Source organism: Erpetoichthys calabaricus, chromosome 12, assembly GCF_900747795.2.
Source record: "Erpetoichthys calabaricus chromosome 12, fErpCal1.3, whole genome shotgun sequence".
NCBI classification, from domain to species: Eukaryota; Metazoa; Chordata; class Cladistia; order Polypteriformes; family Polypteridae; genus Erpetoichthys; species Erpetoichthys calabaricus.
This window is the reverse complement of record NC_041405.2, coordinates 104,670,159-104,692,997: the sequence shown is the minus strand read 5'-3', so window position 1 is coordinate 104,692,997 and position 22,839 is coordinate 104,670,159. Positions and strand designations below refer to the sequence as shown.

Below are 22,839 nucleotides of genomic sequence, written 5' to 3'. Positions count from 1 at the left end.
TTTTAAAATGTTAATGTAGAATGTTAAAGGTTTACAATGAACTATAATCTCACTTTAAAGTTAAAATCTAGATTATGATCTATGCATATCTGTTTGCATACCTTTGCAAGGTGCTATATAAAATGAACAGATTCATTTGCTGTATGAGAACACTGAAAGGGGGCATCTTGATTTATTTGTTTCAAATGCATAAACACCATAGGCCCAGAGGTAGTGGGGCTCATTTACTTTTCCTTTTGTGAATTATTTAAAGGAATTGCAAGGTTGTATGGTTTCAATTTAACTGGTACCCTGCCTTTCAGAATAGATAGCAATTATAATTTAAAGTGATGTTGTACAGAGTCAGAAAGTATTTTGCTATGCTATTGTATAGCCAAGTATTAAAGTAGCACATTTTGTAACAGTATATGCACATTTCTGTTTTTTATGTTTGGAGAAATGTTCCAAGTTAGAAGATTGTAGCTGCAATACAAGAGGATGGGAGCAAGGCAAAAAATAGTTTAAACTCCTACCAAAATAAGCTTCCAAGAGTTGTGCTAGCTAGACATTCTACAATGGGAGACACATTTGTTCCAAGTACACTTTGTCCTGTCCTCATATGACGGTAATTGTAGATAGCACACTCCCCACTTGTATTACTGCATATTGGACACTCCATGCAGGATGGTTAATGCTAATTTGCCTATGCTCACCCCTATTTTGTGTTGTGGTACATGGTTTTAATGTTTGTTTTAATTCTGCACAGGAGATGGATTCTCATCAGATGCTGGTTAATGTTCAAAGACCCCTGGTAATTGGTCCCTCATAGCACTAGCAATGAAATCTGCATTTCCATTTTCTTAAAACTGCTAGAAATGGTGTGGATCCAACACAGTGTGCATCTTGCTATCTTATCCATGTACTTGGGCTTGGGTTACATAGCTGTGTATGATTGGAACTGCAGCAGACTCTGCTCCCTGGTGGTATAAAGCATATTTATGGTTTTAAAAATGGAAGTGAGCTGGGATTTTATAAAGTGTTAGTGCATTTTCTTTATTATCTTGTCTTAATCTTTCAGATATACAGTATGACTCTCAGCTTGTCAGCCTTCTTTGAGAAGCAGATACTGCCGATCATATCAGATTACAAATCTGCGGTCCAGAGTCAGCGGAGGAGCAGACACAGGTTCAGCTACCGCAAGAGACTGCAAAGCACAAGCAGCTCACCTTCCACCAGCAGGGCCTCCAGGTAAAATGACAATAGAATTTCTAGATTTAAAGTATTGCACAATACATGGCTTTGTTGAATAATTGAAGACTTAATTTTAACTTGCAATTGTGCTTAGTTTTTTTTTTTCTTTAGTCTTACTCCAGTATTTTGAAAAATGTCACTCTTACAACTTCATTCAGTTAAGATAGCAAGACACTTCATTAAACATTTTTCTCCCCTTTACTAGGGCATCTCAGAAATTCCCACATCTTTTTTACATTTTGTTTTTTTGTTTCATTTTCTGTCATTTTAGCCCCAAAGGAAAGCACAAACCAGCAAAGATCCATCCAAAATCTGTTTTAAATACCTCATTGTCTTTAGCCAGGACGAGTTCCACAAGATCTTCACAAGGTGAGAATGAATACTGCAATGTAAGACCTGGAACTTTTTTCTATTTTCTGGTAGAAACAGACATTGCAGCTGCTATATGACAACTTTCAGCATTTTTTGACAGTATTCAAATTTAGTTTTGTTTGTTTTGCTGTGGAACATCTGCAGATAGTAAACTCTTGTTAATGAATCGGGGAATCTCTCTATGTATAAAATGTGTTCAAGGAGCTAACTTTATTAAAGAGCTTGCTAATCATAAGCATGGATGAGGAACGTAACACATTTTTTCATCTTAGTGATGTAGATAAATAATGTGAAGGCAGAAAAATTGTCTTATTTTCGAACAAGTATGTATGTACAAATGTTTGGAGAAGATCATACAAGCTGCGAAGGATTGGTGCAGTGTCATGATTGCAAAAAGCATTCATGAAGCACAATAGAATAGGAAATAAGTTTTACTTGTGTCCAGTGGTACAATGGAAAATAATGAAAACCGTTATCAAAAATAGCTTAAAGACAAATTCAGACAAATATGGATTTGGAGGAATTTCTTACAAAAAGAATTTGTTAAACCTTTAGGAATTATACAGGTCTACAAAATTAAACACATTATAAATGTTTTAATTGTGAAAGTAGTTTTCATTAATGTAAATAAAAATATATAAATGAAAGTGACAAGAATGATACATTCCAAGTATAAAATTAAAAATAAAGGTCATTAAAATTTGACAATTCATCTGTACAATACATTGTGTGCACAATTATTAGGCAAGTGAGTATTTTGACCATATCATCATTTTTATTATATATTCCAACTCCAAGCTGTATAAACTTGATTGCTTATTGGATTTAAGCATATCAGGTGATGTGTATTTGTGTAATGAGGGAGGGTGTGGCCCAAGGAGATCAACACCCATATCAAGGTGTGCATAATTATTAGGCAGCTTGTTTTCCTCAGGCAAAATCGATTGCTTATTGGATTTAAGCATATCAGGTGATGTGTATTTGTGTAATGAGGGAGGGTGTGGCCCAAGGAGATCAACACCCATATCAAGGTGTGCATAATTATTAGGCAGCTTGTTTTCCTCAGGCAAAATCGGCCAAAAAAGAGATTTAACTGACTCTGATAAGTCAAAAATTGCAGAAAGAGATTGGTGCGTGATCACAGAACCATGAAACATTTTGTTGCAAATAGTCAACAGGCTTGCAAGAAACATGTTGAGAGAAAAAAATACACAAATTAACTGCCAAAGATTTGAAAAGAATCAAACATGAAGCTAGCAAAAACCCATTATCCTCCAGTGCTGTCATATTCCAGAACTGCAGCCTACCTGGAGTGTCCAGAAGTACATGATATTCAGTGCTGAGACATTGCCAAGGCAAGGAAGTATGAAACCCAACCACCACTGAACAAGACACAGAAGTTGAAATGTCAAGATTGAGCCAAGAAATACCTGAAGACAGATTTTTCAAAGGTTTTATGGACTTATGAGATGAGAGTGACTCTTGAAGAACCAGATGGATGGGGCCATGGCTGGATCAGTAACGGGCACAGAGCTCCACTTCAACTCGGATTCCAGCAAAATGGAGGTGGGGTACTGGTATGGGCTGTTATTATTAAAGATTAAAGAGATAGTTGGATCTTTTCGGGTTAAAGATGCACTCAACATCAACTCCCAAACCTACTGCCAGTTTTTAGAAGACCAAGATGCTTTTTTCAAGCGGTGGTACTGGAAAAAGTCTGCATCTTTCATGAAGACCATGATTTTTATGCAGGACAGTGCTCCATCACATTCATCGAAGTATTCCACTGCGTAGCTAGCCACTAAAGGCCTTAAAGATGAAAGAATAATGACATGGCCACCTTCCTCACCTGTCCTAAAGCCCTTCTTAAATGAAAGATTTACGGGGAAGGAAAACGGTACACCTCTCTGAACACTGTCTGGGGAGGGTGTGGTTGCTGCTGCACAAAAAGTTGATTATCAACAGATCAAGAAACTGACAGACTCTATGAATGGAAGGCTTATTTATGATTGTTATTGAAAAGAAAGGTGACTATATTGGTCGCTGATTTATTTTGAAATGTCAGGAATTTTATTTGTTAAGTTTGAGTTGTTTGTTCTCACTCTAACAGATGGGAAATGTTCATTTTTCCTTGAGTTGCGTAATAATTCTGCACTCTAATAGTTGCCTGATAATAATGCACACATATTCCCCTGAGAATGTTCATACTCACATTTCCTTTGTAAAACATTCAGGTTTATTAACATTTTGGATTGACTTATAGCAGTGTACTTGTTCCATAAAGTGAATCCTCAAAAATGCAACTTGCCTAATTGTGCACTCAGTGTATTGTTCTAAATCAATTTAACATATTTAGTCAATATATTTTTAAACATACTGTATATGTGAAGAAAATAACAATGCATATCTATTGACTTGCATATAATTTATCTAGTTTTTTTTTTTCTTAATTGATTTTAATGTAATCATTTCATATAAATAGATCAATTTTTACAAAAAAAAATCGGATTGAAAACAAATCCACCCCCACCCCTGAGAAAGAGAGCATGGCCAACGGACTAAAACTTAAAAATAGTAAAAATAAATAAAGTGAAGAGTTTAATAGGCGGATACAGATAAATGGAGAAGAAAAAGAAATAGGGAGAGAATCAACTTCCTCAGTGCTTTAAGAGCTTATTCTAAAAGATTATTTATTAGATCCTGCCAGGTTCTGAAAAAGTTCTGCACAGATCCTCTAAGTGAGAATTTGATTTTTTCCAATTTCAAATAATATAAAACATCAGTTACCCACTGACTTAGAATAGGAGAGTTAGGATTCTTCCAGTTGAGCAAGATAAGTCTACAACCCCAAATCAGAAAAAGTTGGGACAGTGTGGAAAATGTGAATAAAAAAAGAAAAAAGCAAGTTATAAATTCTCCTCAAATTTTATTTCATTGCAGACAGTATGAACACAAAATAATTCATGGTTTTTTTTTTTTTTTTGTCAACATCATTTGATTTGTAAATAAATATCCATTCTTGCCATTCAGGCTTGCAACACATTTCAAAAAAAGTTGGGACAGTACAGCATTTCACACTTTGTACAGTTCCCCTGTCTTTTAACAACACTTAAAAGACGTTTAGGCATTGAAGAAATCAAGTGACTAAGTGTTGCAGGTGTTAGTTTGTCCCATTCTTCCTGCAAACAACGTTTTAGGTGCGCAACAGTACGGGGTCTTCGTTGACGCATTTTTCGTTTCAAAATGCGCCAAACATTCTCTATAGGAGACAAATCAGGGCTGCAGGCAGGCCAGTCAAGCATCCGCACCCTCTTCTTACGCAGCCATGCCTTTGTTATACGCACAATATGTGGTTTGGCATTGTCTTGCTGAAATAAGCATGGGCGTCCCTGGAAAAGACGTCGTCTTGAAGGCAGCATTTGTTCCTCCAAAACTGAGATTACTTCTCAGCATTGATGGTGCCATCGCAGAAGTGCAAGTTACCTTTGCCGAAGGCACTGACACAACCCCATACCATGACAGACCCTGGCTTTTGGACTTGTATCTGGTAACAGTCTGGATGGTCCTTTTCCTCTTTGGTCTGCAGCACACGGCGTCCATTACTTCCAAAAAAGATGTGAAAAACCGATTCGTCTGACCACAATACACGTTTCCACTGCACAATGGACCATCCCAGATGCCTCCGAGCCCAGAGAAGTCGACGGCGCTTCTGGACACTATTTATGTAGGGCTTCCTTTTGGCACAGTACAGTTTTAGCTGCCATTTCCTAATGTAACTACGTACTGTAGTGCTTGAGAGTGACTTCCTGAAGTAGTCCTGAGCCCACGCAGTTATATCATTTATTGATGAATGACGGTTTTTAATACAGTGCCATCTGAGGGCTCGGAGATCACGGCCATTCAGTTTAGGCTTGTGCCCTTGGCCTTTGCGCACAGTAATTTCTCCAGATTCCCTGATTCTTTTCACTATGTTATGCACTGTAGAGGGAGAAATGCCCAAATCTCTTTCTATCTGTCTTTGGGAAACGTTTTTCTTCATCATTTCAAAGATTTTTGCCCGCACTTGGTGGCAAACTGGCGATCCTCTGCCCATCTTTGCTCCTAAAGGAGTAGGCCTTTCCTCGATGCTGCTTTTGTACCGAATCATGATTGCAATCACCTGTTAACATCACCAGTTTCAAATCACATCATTATTTAGTTATTATACCTCATTACTACCCCTTAATTGCCCCCATCCCAACTTTTTTTGAAATGTGTTGCAAGCCTGAATGGCAAGAATGGATATTTATTTACAAATCAAATGATGTTGACAAAAGAAAAACATGAATTATTTTGTGTTCATACTGTCTGCAATGAAATAAAATTTGAGGAGAATTTATAACTTGCTTTTTTCTTTTTTTATTCACATTTTCCACACTGTCCCAACTTTTTCAGATTTGGGGTTGTATGTGCAATTACTGTTTGTTTGTCCTTCTCCACTTTAAGACCATCTGGGATTACACTAAACACAGCTGTTAGTGGGTTAGAAGGGAGTGTGACACCAAGGCTATATGATAAGCATTTAAAGATTTTGGTCCAAAATGATGTTAATTTGGTGCAGGTCCAGAACATGTGGCCCAGTGAGGTTGGAACTTGCTTGCAACATTAGCAGGTTGGATCTTGCCCTGGAAACATTTTGGACAATTTTTAAGTGAGACAGATGTGCTCGATGTATAATTTTGAGTTGAATAATTGTATGTGTTGAGCATATGGAGCTTGAGTGGATTCTCTGCATTGCTACTTTCCACCCCTTTTCTGAAATATTGAGTGAGAGATCCTTTTCCCACTGTCCTCTTGGATCTTTGAAAGGGAGGGACTGTAAAATGGTTTTATATATTACAGAAATGCTGTCTGAGTCCTCAAGACTGATCAATATTTTTTCCGGCATAGAGGTTGGTGGGAGGTGAGGAAAATTGAGCAGGTTCTGTTTTACAAAGTTTCTGATTTGAAGGCAGTGAAAGAAATGTGTTGCTGGGATGTTAAATTTGGAATGTAATTGTTCGTAGGATACAAAGACGTCGTCTATGTACGTATCTCTAAGTGATTTTATCCCAAATGTTTTCCAGACATTAAAAACTGCATATGTTTGAGAGTGTGGAAAAAGGTGGTTCTTGTGCAGAGGTGCCACAGTTAAAAGCTTCTTTATCTTAAAATTCTTTCTACATTGGTTCCATATTTTGAGTGAGTGAAGCACAATTGGGTTGTTAGTATATTGGCGATAACTTGCATTTATTGGGGTACAAAGCAAAGAATATAAAGATGTACTGCAGGATTTTGTTTCTATTGCTGACCAAGCCTGTGTATGTTAATCTATTTATGTCCATGTCCAGGTTTTTATAGCTTGTATATTTGCTGCCCTGTAATAAAATTGAAAGTTAGGTAGAGCCATGCCACCTTCTGCCTTAGATCTTTGTAGGGTCGCTCTTTGGATACGTGGATGTTTTGAATTCCAAATAAATGAGGTTATGGTTGAATCTAATTTCTTAAAAAATGATTTATAGATGTATATTGGAATGTTTTGAAATTAAGAGAAGCTTACGAAGAATATTCATCTTAACAATGTTAATTCGTCCAGCTAAAGTGAGATGAAGGGTTGGCCATCTATGCAAGTCTTGCTTAATTTTTTTCCATACAGACAGCAAAATTTTGTTGTTAGAGAGCTTTATGTCTACTTGTAATGTTTATCCGTAGGTATTTAAACTGATCTGCGATGATAAAAGCAGGGGTGTGGAAATCAAATTTTTTTCTACTTGTCCACGGACAAGTAAACTTAGAAAATCCACTTGTCCACCAGTTAAATTCACTTGTCCATGAACAAATAACACAAGTGAAAAATAGTTTTTTTTTCTGATCTCTTTTATTGATACCAAAACTGCCTTCCATTTTAAAACTGAAAAAAGTTCTTTCAGGGAGTAGTATTTTGCCACCTTGCTCTAGAACATTTTATAAAAGATTCCCTTATCATTTTAACTCACTAATAAACGATGCCTTCATTATAGCTACACTAGGTCTGTTTCACATACTACAGTTACAGTGAAGATTTTTATAGATATTTCATAACCTTTGGAAACCGTTAGAATGTTTTCTTCTTTATTTATTTTTAATAAACTGACAGCGCGAAACCAACTTGTTTATATGAAATATTCGCTAATCAAAAACGATCTATTGACAGCTCATCAAAATTGATGTTGTCACGCAATAAATTTCTTAACTCCTCAATATATCACAACCTACACGAAATTGCAAATTTCAGGAAAGATTAACTGCCTAACAAGCTTTGTTATGTGGTGAAAACAATTGTATTGTAAGTAAAATGGCATTTTTATGTAGAAACAATGAATTTTATCAATCTTCTTCTATAATACGCTACCATGGCTGTTTGTTTGTCTGTCCAGGATTTTAAATCGCCTGTAGCTCGCAAACCATTTCACCTTTTGTCTTGAAATTTGGTACACATACAGTATACTACGTGACGTCTACTGTCCGCTTTCGGGGTGATGATTTGTATTACTCTTTATTTTTATTTTATTTTATTGTTGAATCAATTCTCGGCAGTGCGCAGCAGGGCGGCGCATGCGTATGGGAGCCGTTCTCATTCCCCACCACCTTCGCTAATCATTCTTGAGGCAGATTGAAGACTTAAGTGCCAGTTTAAGTGAAAAATTAAAGAAAACGTACTAAGTAATTACAACACAAAAACTAACTTAATCAGTTTTAACGCGAAAAGATGCCGACGAAAGAAGAGAAGCAGCGGGCTGCTAGGGTGGAGAAAAGAAGGGCTGCTCAGGAAGCAACAAGTACATCAACCTCTGAGCAAACGAATGCTAAACGTACAGAGAAAGAGGATGAAAACTAGGAAGGCTCAAGTCAAGTGTATTTATTCACTGCATGTTATCGTGCAGTACACCGTTACTGGTAATATATAAAAGTTATTGATTATAATGAAAAATCATCAGATTACATCGTAATATCGGCATGAAAAAAATGACCGCATCTCCAAGCGTGTAAACAGTAGAGTAAAATACTTATGTAAGACTGTAAGAGTGCTTCCCCTTTGAAAAATCAGCCGTCATTTTGTAAACAATATTGAAGACCAATTTGAGACATGAAGAACATGCCTAAGTAGACTGTTTCCGCACAAAGTACGTACCCAAATGTTTAAAATGTGAAAGTAGTGGTAAAATGTGCCCTGTACAGCACATATAATATTTTTTCTCCAGAAAATTGCACTTGTCCGCGGACAACTGAAACAGAAAAACACGCTTGTCCGACGGTCAATTTATCTGTGTCGGACAAGTCAGGCGTTGGATTTCCGCACCCCTGATAATAGGGAAGGTGTCCAATCTTACATTGTGTGCTTGAGAAATCACTGGAAAGAGCACACTTTTAGTCAAATCAATTCTGAGACGAGAAATCTTTTTAAATTCTGTAAGTGCTGTTAGGACTGCAGGCGCAGTATTTTGTGGATCTGATATATACAGTACCATATATATACCCACAATTACAGCAGGGTCCAGATGGAGTATCGCCACTACTGCTGAAGGTCTGTGCGCTGGAGCTAGGGAGTCCTCTACATCGCATCTTCAACCTGAGCCTGGAACAGGGGAGAGTCCCGAGGCTTTGGAAAACATCTTGTATCACTCCAGTCCCAAAGGTATCACGTCCTAGTGAGCTGAACGACTTCCGGCCTGTCGCTCTGACGTCATATGTGATGGAAGACCATGGAGCGGCTGCTGCTTCACCACCTGAGGCCACAGGTACGCCATGCCCTCGACCCTCTGCAGTTCGCATACCAGGACAGGGGGGGAATGGAGGATGCCATCATTTATTTGCTACACCGATCACTCTCCCACTTGGACAGAGGCAGTGGTGCTGTAAAAATTATGTTTCTAGACTCCTCTAGCGCCTTCAACACCATCCAACCTTTGCTCCTTAGGGACAAGCTGACAGAGATGGGAGTAGATTCATACTTAGTGGCATGGATAGTGGACTATCTTACAAACAGACCTCAGTATGTGCGTCTCGGGAACTGCAGGTCTGACATTGTGGTCAGCAACACAGGAGTGCTGCAGGGGACTGTACTTTCTCCAGTCCTGTTCAGCCTATATACATCGGACTTCCAATACAACTCTGAGTCCTGCTACGTGCAGAAGTTCGCTGACGACACTGCTATTGTGGGCTGTATCAGGAATGGGCAGGAGGAGGAGTATAGGAACCTCATCAAGGACTTTGTTAAATGGTGCGACTCAAACCACCTACACCTGAACACCAGCGAAATCAAGGAGCTGATGGTGGATTTTAGGAGGTCCAGGCCCCTCATGGACCCCGTGATTGTCAGAGGTGACTGTGTGCAGAGGGTACAGACCTATGAATACCTGGAAGTGCAGCTGGATGATAAATTGGACTGGACTGCCAATACTGATTCTCTGTGCAAGAGAGAACAGAGCCAGCTATACTTCCTTAGAAGACTGGCGTCTTTCAACATCTGCCATAAGATGCTGCAGATGTTCTATCAGACAGTTGTGGCGAGCGCCCTCTTCTACGTGGTGGTGTGCTGGGGAAGCAGCATTAAAAAGAGGGACGCCTCACACCTGGACAAACTGGTGAGGAAGGCAGGCTCTATTGTAGGCATGGAGCTGGACAGTTTGACATCCGTGGCAGAGCGACGGGCACTCAGCAGGCTCCTATCAATTATGGAGAATCCACTGCATCCACTAAACAGTGTCATCTCCAGACTGAGGAGCAGCACATTATTCAAAGTTATTGTCTATTTTTACCTGCATTTTTATTACTCTTTAATATTGTTTTTTGTATCAGTATGCTGCTGCTGGAGTATATAGATAGATAGATGAATTTCCCCTTGGGATTAATAAAGTATCTATCTCTGTCTATATCATCTATGTATAGAGAGATTTTCTGTTCAAGTCCTTCTCTAATAATCCCCTTTTTCTCATAAGTATTTCTACAGTGAACTGCCAGTGGCTCAATAGCGATTTGCAAATAGCAGTGGTGACCAGGAGCATCCTTGCCTGGTACCACGTGTTCTAGTTTAAAGTAGTCTGAATTAATGTTGTTAATACAAATCAAAGCTTCTGGATTGGTATACAGTAGTTTGATCCACGCACAAATGTTCGCGCCAAACGCAAGTTTTTCCAATGGTAGTTCCATTCAATCATATTAAATTCTTCTTCTGCATCCAACGATAATAATATCTCTGGGGTGTTTTGACTTTGCGGGTAAATATATTATATTAAATAGACATTGAATATTGGAAGCTAAGTGTCAGCCTTTAATAAATCCTGTCTGATCTTATGATATTACCGAGGCGGTACTTTCTCCATCCTTCTAGCTAGGACTTTGGAGAGTATCTTAACATCATTATTCAGAAGTGAAATTTGTCTGTATGATGCACATTGTAATAAGTCCTTATTTTGTTTAGGAAAAACAGTGATTAATGCTTGTCCAAAAGTTTGAGGTAGAATTTTATTGTCTCTAGCTTGTGTAAATGTTGCTAATAAGAGGGGACCTAGCTGAGTGGAGAATTTCTTATAAAATTAAGCAGGATAGCCATCGGGGCCTGTTGCTTTCCCACTCTGAAGTGTCTTTATAGCATCTAGTAATTCTGATAGCACCAGAGGTTTATCCAATTCCTCTGCACTGAGAGTATCTATTTGGGGTATAAGCATTATATTTTTATGGTCAATGATTTTTATCTCCATTTGTGTTGGTGATTGCTGGGATTGCATTGCGAACTTCTTGCTTGAGGATCTGTTGAGCTAAGATCTTACTAGCTTTCTCTCCATGTTCATAATAATAATGTCTTTATTTAGAAATGAGATGTTCTGTTACATATATTGACTTGCATATAATTTATCTAGTTTTTATCAGGTTTTTTTTTTTTTTTTTTTAATCCATAACTTTAGTGGTCCATCATTTGTACACATTTTCTGATACATCCCTATGAATCATCCAGCATAAGGTCACCATCATACTAAAATTCCCCCAAAAATATTTCCCTGGCACCACCTTCTCATGTTCTTGAAATACTCATGTTGAATCTTTCACCCTCTCTTCATTCACAATTCTAAGATTTTCAAGGATAAATTTCAGTTGTGAATCTTAAAAGTGAACTTTCAGACTCATGTTGCAGCCCAATTCCTTAAACTGTAACTAATACATTTTTTTACATAGAAATTATTTATTGAATGTTACCCAAGACTTTCATTCTAGGTTGTTCGTTGCCCCTTTAAATTGTGCTTCAGAAATTGGTTTACTAATTTCAGATCTGGCAAATTCCCTCTTTCAGTTTTCAGCCCAAATAGATAAAACAGGCTTCATCTTTTGATAGGTGCTTCATTAACCCAAGCATAATATGAAGCGGTGGTAGCATCGCTTTATCTGGATCCTCCAGGCTAGATCTGATGATGTATTTGGCACCATACTGTAGATTTGTTTTATCTGGCCATTTCTTCTCAACCCGATCTAAACTCTTAGCTCTGCTGTTCCACTCACAAGTGGGAACCAGTGATATAGATCATTAAATTTAATCATAATTTTAAAGCTGGATTTTCAGTTTTATCTGTTTTGTAAAGATATTTTACATGTTTAAAATTATATATTTTTTAGCATCAGAAACTACTGAAGACCCCTGTGGTTCAATAGGTGATGAAGGGGAAGGTGACAGTCAACCATCTACATCAAGTTCAAATAGCAACATTAGAACTGGAGAACCAGGAGTTGACCGTGTGACCCGGAGTCGTTCCATTCCAATAAAGCAAGGTACAGATAAATTGAAGAAAAATAGCTAATGTGTGTGTGTCGGGGTCAGCCTGCCATCGTATATAAACATTTTTCCCATTTTACAATTTTTTTGTTAAGTATTTAGAGCTTGTAACAAATCAGAGTGCTGCAGCTTTCGTCTTAAACTTAAGTAAAATTAAGTAACTCAGGAGGGCAAGTTTAATGATATTCCCATTGTGCTACATTGGTAATACTGTTTCTGAAAGTTCAATTCAAAAGGAAGCCTCTAGTGGCAAAGTATTTTGAGAGAGGTGTTTGAAAATGGTGCTCCAACTGATAAATTAACTGCTGATGTACTTTATGGGATTCTGGAGACCATTAAATGTAAGTATTGTGATTACACAGTTGAGAATGCGGTCTATAATAGTGTGTGTATTTTTTGTGTTTTTTGGTAAACCCAGCTGGAGAATTAAAAAAAAAAAAATAAAAAAAAAAAAATAAAAAAAAGCAGTTCACCTTCTAACAATACACAGTTCCAAGGTATAATATAATTTTTTATATCCTTGTGTATATATAAAAAATGAATTTATTCCAGGTGTATTTTGTGGTTTGAATAATTGAACTTGAGCTGAACATAATCTGTTAATTGTGTAGTGTGGTAAGGAATAGTTTTTATGCTGCACTACTCCAAAACCCCCAAGATTAACATTTATCCGCAGAATTTCAAAGAACAACCTGTTCTTATTTTTGTTGAGTGGCCAATGTTATTAACAAAACAAATTGGTTTCTTTCCAGTAGACACCACTTTTTCCTTTTAATATTTTGCTCTGTACAGTAATCCCTCCTCCATCGCGGGGGTTGCACAGAAACACAGGAGGTTGTAGAGAGACAGGAACGTTATTCAAACACTGCAAACAAACATTTGTCTCTTTTTCAAAAGTTTAAACTGTGCTCCATGACAAGACAGAGATGACAGTTCCGTCTCACAATTAAAAGAATGCAAACGTATCTTCCTCTTCAAAGGAGTGCGTGTCAGAGAGAGAGAGAGAGAGAGAAAAAAGCAAACAGTCAAAAATCAATAGGGCTGTTTGGCTTTTAAGTATGCAAAGCGCCCGGACAAAGTAGCCGCAAGGAAGGGAGCAAGCATTTTTCAGCATTTTTTAGAGGAGCGTCCGTATCCTCTAGGCCAGTATGCGAACAGCCCCTCTGCTCTGCGAGTGAGAGAGAGAGAGGAAAGCAAACAATCAAAAATAAATACGTGCTGTTTGATCTTTTAAGTATGCGAAGCACCATTTGGGAAGCATATCGCTTGCAAAGCAGCCACATGTAAGCCCGGCAAAGAAGGGAGCACTGTGAAGGTAATCTTGCAGCGTTTTTTGAGGAGCGGCCGTGTCCTCTAGGGGTGCGAACAGCCCCCGTGCTCACAATATATTTGAGGAGTTTTATTTAATACATAATACGCGCTGTGGTTGGGTAGCTTCTCAGCCATCTGCCAATAGCGTCCCTTGTATGAAATCAACTGGACAAACCAACTGATGAAGCGTGTACCAGAAATTAAAAGACCCATTGTCCGCAGAAATCCGCGAACCAGCAAAAAATCAGCGATATATATTTAAATATGCTTACATATAAAATCCGCGATAGAGTGAAGCCGCGAAAGTCGAAGCGCGATATAGCGAGGGATTACTGTATAACACTTTTGTGAGCAGTTTCAACTCACCTGTAACATGGAAGAGTGTACCATTTGCTATCTAAAGTCAGATTTAAATTTCACCCAGAAGAGACCACTAGTTGGTCTAGTGTAGTGGTTCCGAATCTCAGTCCTGGGGACCCAAAGTGGCTGCAAATCACAATCAGTGATGATAACTAATAAAAATTATCAGATTTAATTAGCTGTTCTTTTTTTTTTTTTTTTTTTTTTTCTCTTTTTCAGCATTCAGAACAACAGAGCAGTATGATGTTTACTTTTATAAGACTAAACATTTCTCTATTTTTGTTAGAACTTTAAGTGCTTAACTTTTTTATTTGCCCTTTTTCTGTGTAGTTTGCTCCCTTCATTTTATCCTAATAATGACCATTTAAAACAAGCAGAGCAGACACCTTGTCAGATGACACTGAATGATGAAAGGCTACAACTGTTTTGGCATCAGACCTAGTAATTTGTAAATAATTGCTCAAATAACCAGCACACCTAGAAAAGCAGATTGAAAATCTGGAACTTTTTTTAGCTATTTAAAAAAAAACAAATTACACTATCCCCATATAACTGCTTAGTATGTTTTAATAAAATTTTACCAAATTTAGTTTTGTGATTTCTACGTTGACGTCAAAACAAAGAAACTGGGAAACAGCTTAATTAATTAGGCTTAGTCCAATTAAAATGAGAAACAAAAACCTCCAGCTACAGTTGGGTCCTCTAGGACTGCTTGAGGACCACAGGTCTTAAGAAAGCAAAAATCCACATATGCATGACCATTCATGCATTCTTCTGTTGTGGATGAGTGTGAATGTGTAGTCCTGTTGTGTGACATACAGAGATAAGCAGTGTAGCTCTTTTAAATTAACCAACAATTAATTTAGAGTGTATATATTCTTTTCTTCCTTCCTTGATACATGTGAAGACTGTCCCAGCTTATATGAAAGAAATTAGTAGCAAAGTTTTGTCTTCTGCCTTCTGTCAGTGAAAAAGAATGTTTTGTGAGAGGATAAAAAAGATAGTTATTACTAATTTTGGATTATTTACAAATACCTTTACCTGGGTTTCTTCTTTGCATTCTTCTTCACTTTTGCTTCTTTTTGGTCTATTAGGAAAAAAATTCTATGCAACATTGATCATAACATTAAAAAAAACTCCGTTCCAATCATGTCTAAGTAGTTTTGTTTAGGTATTTTTGAGGACTTTTGATTTTTATTTATTAATCTTAGAAAATGCATAGTCGGGTCATTTCCACAAGGACAATACTATGATGATTTTGGCTCTTTTGCATGAATTTGACTTTGCTAAAGGGTGACTATAGTATCCTCTCATATGTAGTTATTCTTTTTAGAGAATGTTCTCTATGTATTGCTTGGCCTTTTGTTATGGATAAACCAACTCCGGACAAAAGGGGATATAAACTTATGAATATTTTTTTCCCCACTTTGAAAAAGAACTATGTATTGCCCAAGGAAGCTTTCTTTTATTGGGTGTTAGCTTTTAAATGTTTTGGAAGATTTCTGGACTGTTAGCAGGTAAAACAAGGAGATCTTTGTCTGGTTTTCAAGTTTCTCAGTACCTGAATACATTGTAGTTGTCCATATTCCCACAGCTAGTAAATTACAAATTAAGGCAGCAACATAGCTGCATACCAAAATTGTGTTAGTGAAGTACCTAATGCTCTCACAAATTACCATCTCAATTAAATTTATAGCAAACAACTTACAATTGCTTTACATTTACCTGATATTTTTAGCATTTTTTTAAAAATCTGGTTCCTGTATTTTCAAGGATAGTTCTGAAGTCTTCAGGGCCCATGGAAAGAATTTCAGTGGTAGATATGAAGGGGAGAGAGCACTCTTTTCCTTTTTTTTTTTTTTGGCCATGTTTCTGAAAGTTAGTTATAGGTTAACTCTGTTTCATCACTAAAATACATTGCTTTACATTCTGTTCAGTAGGTCTTGTTTGTGCACTTCTTTCCCTGTCTGTAAACAGGTCTAGATGTTGTATTTGGCAGATAAGGTCCAGCACTAGGTTCTCCACTAAGCAAAAGAATAATCAAGCCTCCTTTGTGGGGTACATTCTTGTAATGAGTCTATTACTACTTCCTCATTGTAACACAGATTCAACTGACCCCAAGTAGACCTCTAGTACAGAACATTCTTTTGGGAAGTAAAAGCCTCTTTCTTTGTCCTTGTCCACTTAACAGCAGATAACACTTTACCAACTTTTAAGTATTCCATAAATTGTTTGTAACTCTAACATTCCAGTAATTTTAAAATCTAGCACCTCAGAATATATCATTCTAGTGTTTAATATCGGATAGATTTTAATGAAGTCTGTTTTAAATTCTTTAGATTCTTCAGCTAATGGACCCCTAACCAATGGAAAAAGTCGGACTCAGTGTGCAAATAAAAGGAAATTGCCAGGAGATTCAGAAGAGGAGGAGGAGGATTCAGAAATTGAAAACAAGCATGTTGGGAAGACTGCTGGGAACAGTTGTACATCATCCTCATCATCTTCGTCCTCTTCCTCTTCTTCCTCTTCATCTTCCTCATCGGACAGTGAAGTTTCAGGTACAAGCTCTGCAAGTAGTTCTAGCAGCAGTGAAGGCTCTGAATCGGACAGAGATTATGTTGACGGGGGTGATCATGACTACAGCATAACAGTTCGACCTCATCCTAGCTGCAAAACCAAAAAGGTGACTGTGGTCCCAGTAAATGGCAAAAGAAAAAGGAGTGTTGGGAGACCACCTAAACGAGGCCGGCCACGTGGAAGAAGAAAAAAAATGCGTGTTGATGAAGATGAGGAGGGAGGGACTAAAGAGGGAAAAGAAGGAAGGTTACGCAGGGTACCCCTTCACAAAGAGTCAAGGATTAATACCCGAAACCAGGGTAGAAGGACTGTTTTATACAATGATGACTCTGAAGATGACACCTTTGTGCCAGCAGCTGACCCCCTGAATCTTGGAATGTCTCGTTCGGGCAGAGTACGAAAAATGACTGAAAAGGCTCGGGTTAGTCATCTAATGGGATGGAATCATTAACTTTTTTTTTGTTTGTTTTGTTTTTTCCCTTCTTGAAGAATAAAAAGACACTTTAAACTATTTAATTAAAAAAACTGAGATACTACATTTTTACTGCAGGGATTTTTTTTTTCTACGTAAAAGTTTCTTGAAGCATGCTTGTGTGTGGGACTGTTTACTGAAACTTTGACAGAGGTGCTCTAAATCTTGCCAGTGATGCACTTGTTTAACACATCTCTCCAGCAGCTAGCATAAATAGGAGCCTTACTCACTAGGGCCTTAAATGCACTGGATATCCCTACATCTTCTCACATATGCTGTGTAATATATCTTCATTTGGCAACACAAACTGTGCTTCCTATTTTATGTGCTAAAATTGGGAATACCAGATAATTTTAGATTGTTTTCCTAAGAGCAGATAACTGTTTTGTGAGATAAATAGCCTGCAATAACTGGGATTTTATTTTTTCGATTTTGTGTTGAAAAATTGTCACCCATCTTTTAATAATTCATGAAAATAGATAGTCTCATTTTGTTGGCTTTATTAGAATTCAAATAGTGATTGCTTTTGAAAAGCTGACCAGTTCTCCTTTTTATCTGGAGGAGGTGCATTTGGGTTTCCTAACACAGCCCAAAAAAAATGGGAAACTATGTTGGTATGCTGTATATGTGCTAAGGTATAAACCACACTCTAGACTTAAGTTTTTTTTTATCCACTGTTATGTATTTATACTCTACAGATGTTCCTACAATAGTAATAATGTTTTGCACAATTTAACAATTTGAGGCAGCTGTATTATTGAATGATATGGCAAATGGAATTAGAGGTAAAACTTAGCCAGTGTGACATTTTCAAATAATTGTTTTTTGCAGTTTGACATCCACTGGCTGCACTGAAATTATTGTAGGCAATTATATATATATGTGTGTGTGTTTTTTTGTTTTTTTTGTTTGTTTTTTTTAAACATTTTATGTGGAACTCGAGTGTATGTGTGTGAGGATTTTTTTCATCTCAAAAAATGGCAGATTTATTGGTGCCTTCATGAACATTATAAATGCACATATATGTACATTTTTTTTATATTCAATGGTGCATTCTTTGTAGCATGTATTTCTGTAAATATAAAATATTGAAAAAATGGTGCCAATATGATATTCTATTGAGCCAAAGGAGGGCTCTTCACTTTGTATGTATGGAAAGTGGGAATTTTGTTTACGCAAGGAAATATTTTGGTGTTTTGTTTTTTTCCCTTTTTAGAACATTATTATAATATCAGAAGTAAAAGTGTGCTAGGTGCAAAGGTTTTGCCAATAACACGCTTTTATACACATATTTAAAGCGGTGTTCATGAGAAACTCCTAACTAGTTATGGACAAACGGGCAGGTAAAAGTTTTGCTTTAAAGGTACTGAAATCTACTGTAGTCATGGCTCAGACATGTAGTTTTTGGCCAAGCAGAAGCACATATTGCCAAACATTTTTGTATGCATTTGGTGCACGCTGCTCTATAATATTATGTATCTGTTTGTGCACCACAGAATACAGCTTTTAGTTCTCTGCACAAGTGCATTGGCCCTGCAGTAACTTAAAATATCGCTGTGTATATTTTTTCACATACTTTTTATTTATAGAGGGTCTACAATGAAATCAAATTTTAATAATTCGAAGGAACCTTTTTAGTGTTCTAGTTTTTATTGGTATAAGGAATTGATCAATTAAGCCTTCGTTAAAATAGTCACAGGACATATCTGTGCTTTTTAACCACTAGGTGGTGCCACGATAAAATAGTAATTCCATTCTTTTAACTGTGACATCCCTCCCCCCACCCCCTCTTTTTTTCCTCAAAACTGAGCAAGAACTCATGCATTTGATTTAAGAATTGTAAATTGTATGTTTTTCTATTTGTGGTTTTGTATGTAACGAAAGTAACTGCAGTTTCTCCCGGAGGAGGTGATATGTGTATTAATGCATGGAATACAATGAAGCTAGCTTTCAGCAAGCAACATGTCTTTTTCATGTATTAAACAGAGGTTCAACTTATATTGGTATATGCTGGTGAAATTGAAACTGGTGGGGTTTTTTTTATATATAATGGTTGTGGCACATATTTCTCTTACATCAGTTACTGTGTTGCACTTTTGCTGCAGTTCTCTGATTTGATGTTTGTTTTGTGTTCAGGGTTTGTGGAGAATATGTCATATTGTATTTACAGTGCAGCCCTATATGAATACTATTATGGCATTCAGAGAACAAAGCATTCACATGTTTAACATCCAATGTAGAGTAACTTTCTTAACTGTAGGAGCACTTTGTGTTTTACGAGAAATAAGCATTTCCAAAAACTGCTGCAGTTGGTGGTTTATTGAAGAAAACCATATATCAGTATTACATAGTGAAGGAATGCCTGATAGATTTGGTCTGCAGAGCACGTAGTTAATTTTTTCTCTCTCTTTTGGCTACATATTAACACTTCACTGCTAAATGTTGTTTAACTGTCAGCCAAAGATCAATCGTTACAGGACTGTAAATGTGTACAATTGAAAAGTAATTTTTACAGTGCATCTCAATGGTAACATAGTTTTGAAAGCAGGAGCAGAGTTCCTATTTTACTTCAGTAATTTATGAAATTTCAATACTTGAAGAGTACACGAATGCTGAACTCCTGTAAGCCATCATTGTGGCCTAATCTTCAGCTTTGAAGTAGCCAGAGTGCAGTGTTAATGATATGTTGTATTAAGTGCAATGCCTGTGAAAATAGGAAAGCAGAAAATTGTTTATTAAATGGAATGTATTAATAAATTAGTCAAGTTGTGAAAGTAGCCTTTGATAGCCAACATTTACAGAGGCCACCAGATCTTACAGGTGAAATAATCCTGATATGAACAGCCAGTTGTGTTTTTTATTTTTTCATCTCCATAATTGAAACACAATCACTCAATGTTGGATGAGAGAAGATTATTTCAATACATTTCAAATTAAATATAATTGACTGGCCATGAAATAATAGAATACCTCCATCCAGAGGTGCTTAAAGTGACACTTTCTAGAAGTTTTAAGTGACAATAACATGAATTTGCGTGTTAATGGTATACTTTAAAAAAAGGACTCTTCTCACTGCATCAATTTCCTGTTTCAAGTATATACTAATGCCTTAATTAGTATTACTTTCAAAATTCTTTCTGTACACCTTCATTTAGTGACTTTTCACACAAAAAATAATTTCTAGAAACCTAATAAACTTCACTTTTTTGGGAGGGGGGGGGGTAATAAAATTGCACTATCTTGACAATTATTTAAAATGTGACTTCTATAGTACTTTACAGGATCTGTTTGTAGCATTTTTAGAAGTGGTAGAATGTAACGATATCTCCAGTCTTTCATGTGGCAGCCTTTGCCAATGTTAGGCTGGACCCGATGAGTTGGAATTTGTTCCTTCTCAGTCTGTTTACATTTGATTCCAGTGATTTAATAATAGGTGCTGACTATTGAACGTGTTTTCTACTTTGCTTATGCTGGTTTCTTTTAAATGTGGTGCTCGTATTTATTAATGACCTCTGTTTACTGTCATCTTATGTTATCCTGGGAGCTGAATCTGAATTGCTCCTGGATGTGCAAATCAAAAAGCAAAGTTTTAAAGGCCAATTTGTTTGCAGAACTAGCCATTTTGGGCACCTGATCCATTACCAGTGAACAGAACCCTGTAATTTTACATTTATATCACAGAAGCTTTAGAAGAAATACAAGTGAAATGAAAAAATATAAATATATATGTATATTCTTTTATAAAGAATAAATTTGTGATGTTATATGAACTGTTATCTTTTCCTTAGCTTATGGGCCCCTGCCAAAGTCCAGGTTTCCAGCTTCGGTGTTGTATTTAGTAGCATAACTAAGCAGGCTTAACTTTATACGTCTATTTCAGGGGACTTTGAATCGCCAAATTATATATATATATATTTTTTTTTTTTTCTTCTCACCCAGCTCAGGACCCTTTAAAAATGTTCAGGGAATTTTAAAATATTGCCAGTGTGGCAGACCAAATGTAATATTTATATGCAACATGAGAAACATGGCTTTCAGTTTTGAGGGATTTTTCTTTGATTTTTTTTTTTTTGTTACTGTATAAACAAAGGCAAAATGTAAATTTTGTAAAGTTTTCATTTTGATAGAGGTTCTGATTCAAGAATGTGTATTATGTACTTTGTAGCTGGTTTCCATTTTCACTGGTAGACAAATAAAATTACAAGTCCTATTTTACAAGGTCTTGAATAGCTTCTGTCATGTTTGGTCTTCATAATCACTTTTTTTTGTTTTGTTAAAAGTTAAATTTTACATCAATTCATTTTGCAGAAATCCTGTCACATTTAGGGGAGCAGGAGAGAAGCTGATTTCAATCCAATTTGTTTCATAATGAAAATTAACAAATTTCTTTATCCATACTTTTTGCATCTCAAATTGGCAACATAAATGAAGATTGGTCAAAAGTTTAATTTCATATTATCATCTCTAAATCCTTCTGTTATTCTGACACCACCTCAGATCTTCCGCACAAAAATGCTACTCCATGAACTGGAGGAGTTTTGGTGTTGCAATGCTTAAATATTACTAAATACATCTTGTGGTGATTACTGCTTGGGTTGAGTTTACATGTTTTGCCTGTGGCTGAGTGACTCCTACCACATCTCAAAGGCATTTCACAGGTCTGTCAAGTTAAACTCATAAAAAAAAAAAATTGTGAATTATTTTTTGCATTCATTAATACAATAAAAAATAATTCCATCATGTCATGTTGTGATGTGAGATTTTACATATAATTTGATGAATATTTTGGTATGTCTTTGCATTGCTTTGCCTAAAAATCAAATAATTTAGTGTTACGTTGGTGAGAGGCATTCGTGTTTGCTCCCCCTTTTACGGCTGAGCCTCTTTGAATTTTACGACAGGATTTGGGGGAAGATGTGCCTTAAACCGGTTTGGTTAGTGTTTCTTTGCTTAATTCATTTCTACCCCCGCAAGAAAGACTTAAAGACATATGGTCTTGGGGGTAGCAGGTATTAAGATGTTCTATTCCCCCATTGGGCTGAGGTATGGCTGTTTGAAATTGGCTTGTCTCAGAGGCCTTTAAGTACCATGATGTCCTATTGGCTCTCGGGGTTGGACAGAACATTTATAAATGTATGCGTTTAACCTCGGTATCTCTCTCTTACCAACCAACATATGATGAAGAAGCATCTCTCTTGCTAACCTGAAGAGAACACAATGAACAGCACAGCTCAGCAGCCGTTTTGAACAGACGTGGCTGAAAGCTGAGTATCAATGATGCCTTAACTAGAGACATTTAAGTAACCACAAGTCTTTGTGCCGCCTGAACTACATATCATCATTTAATCAGGTTGTATGGTTGCCAGTATTCAAATATACTTTGCATTTTGTTATTATTTTTGAATATTATCAATAATACATTATTTAAACTGTAACTTAACTTCTGCTTGTCTTTTTACTACATCTAATTGCCTAAGGTAATAGATATAGAAGGGAAGGTGGGGATAAGTTATATACAATAATACCTTATAAACAGTGGCAAGTCTGTGAGATTAGGCATTCTAAGGCTACATATTAATAATACAATAGGGGAAAGTGGAGCAATATATATTACTCTACCAAGACAAAACAATTGGCGTAGTCGGCAGGATTTTGCGGTAACCATTGTTTTACACCTTGTTAGACAAAACAATTG

At 36.7% G+C, this 22,839-nt stretch overlaps 1 protein-coding gene across 1 annotated transcript in view; it reads left to right on the top strand.

The window, feature by feature from the left end:
- brwd3 (bromodomain and WD repeat domain containing 3) overlaps nucleotides 1-21,364 on the top strand; it is a 183,440-nt gene extending 162,076 nt beyond the window's left edge. Inside the window, 4 exon segments of the mRNA XM_051934489.1 lie at nucleotides 1,058-1,227; nucleotides 1,502-1,599; nucleotides 12,268-12,420; nucleotides 16,435-21,364. Of these exon segments, the coding sequence (XP_051790449.1) occupies nucleotides 1,058-1,227; nucleotides 1,502-1,599; nucleotides 12,268-12,420; nucleotides 16,435-17,123 (1,110 nt within the window). The 3' untranslated portion in view covers nucleotides 17,124-21,364.
- The last annotated feature ends 1,475 nt before the right edge of the window (nucleotides 21,365-22,839 follow it).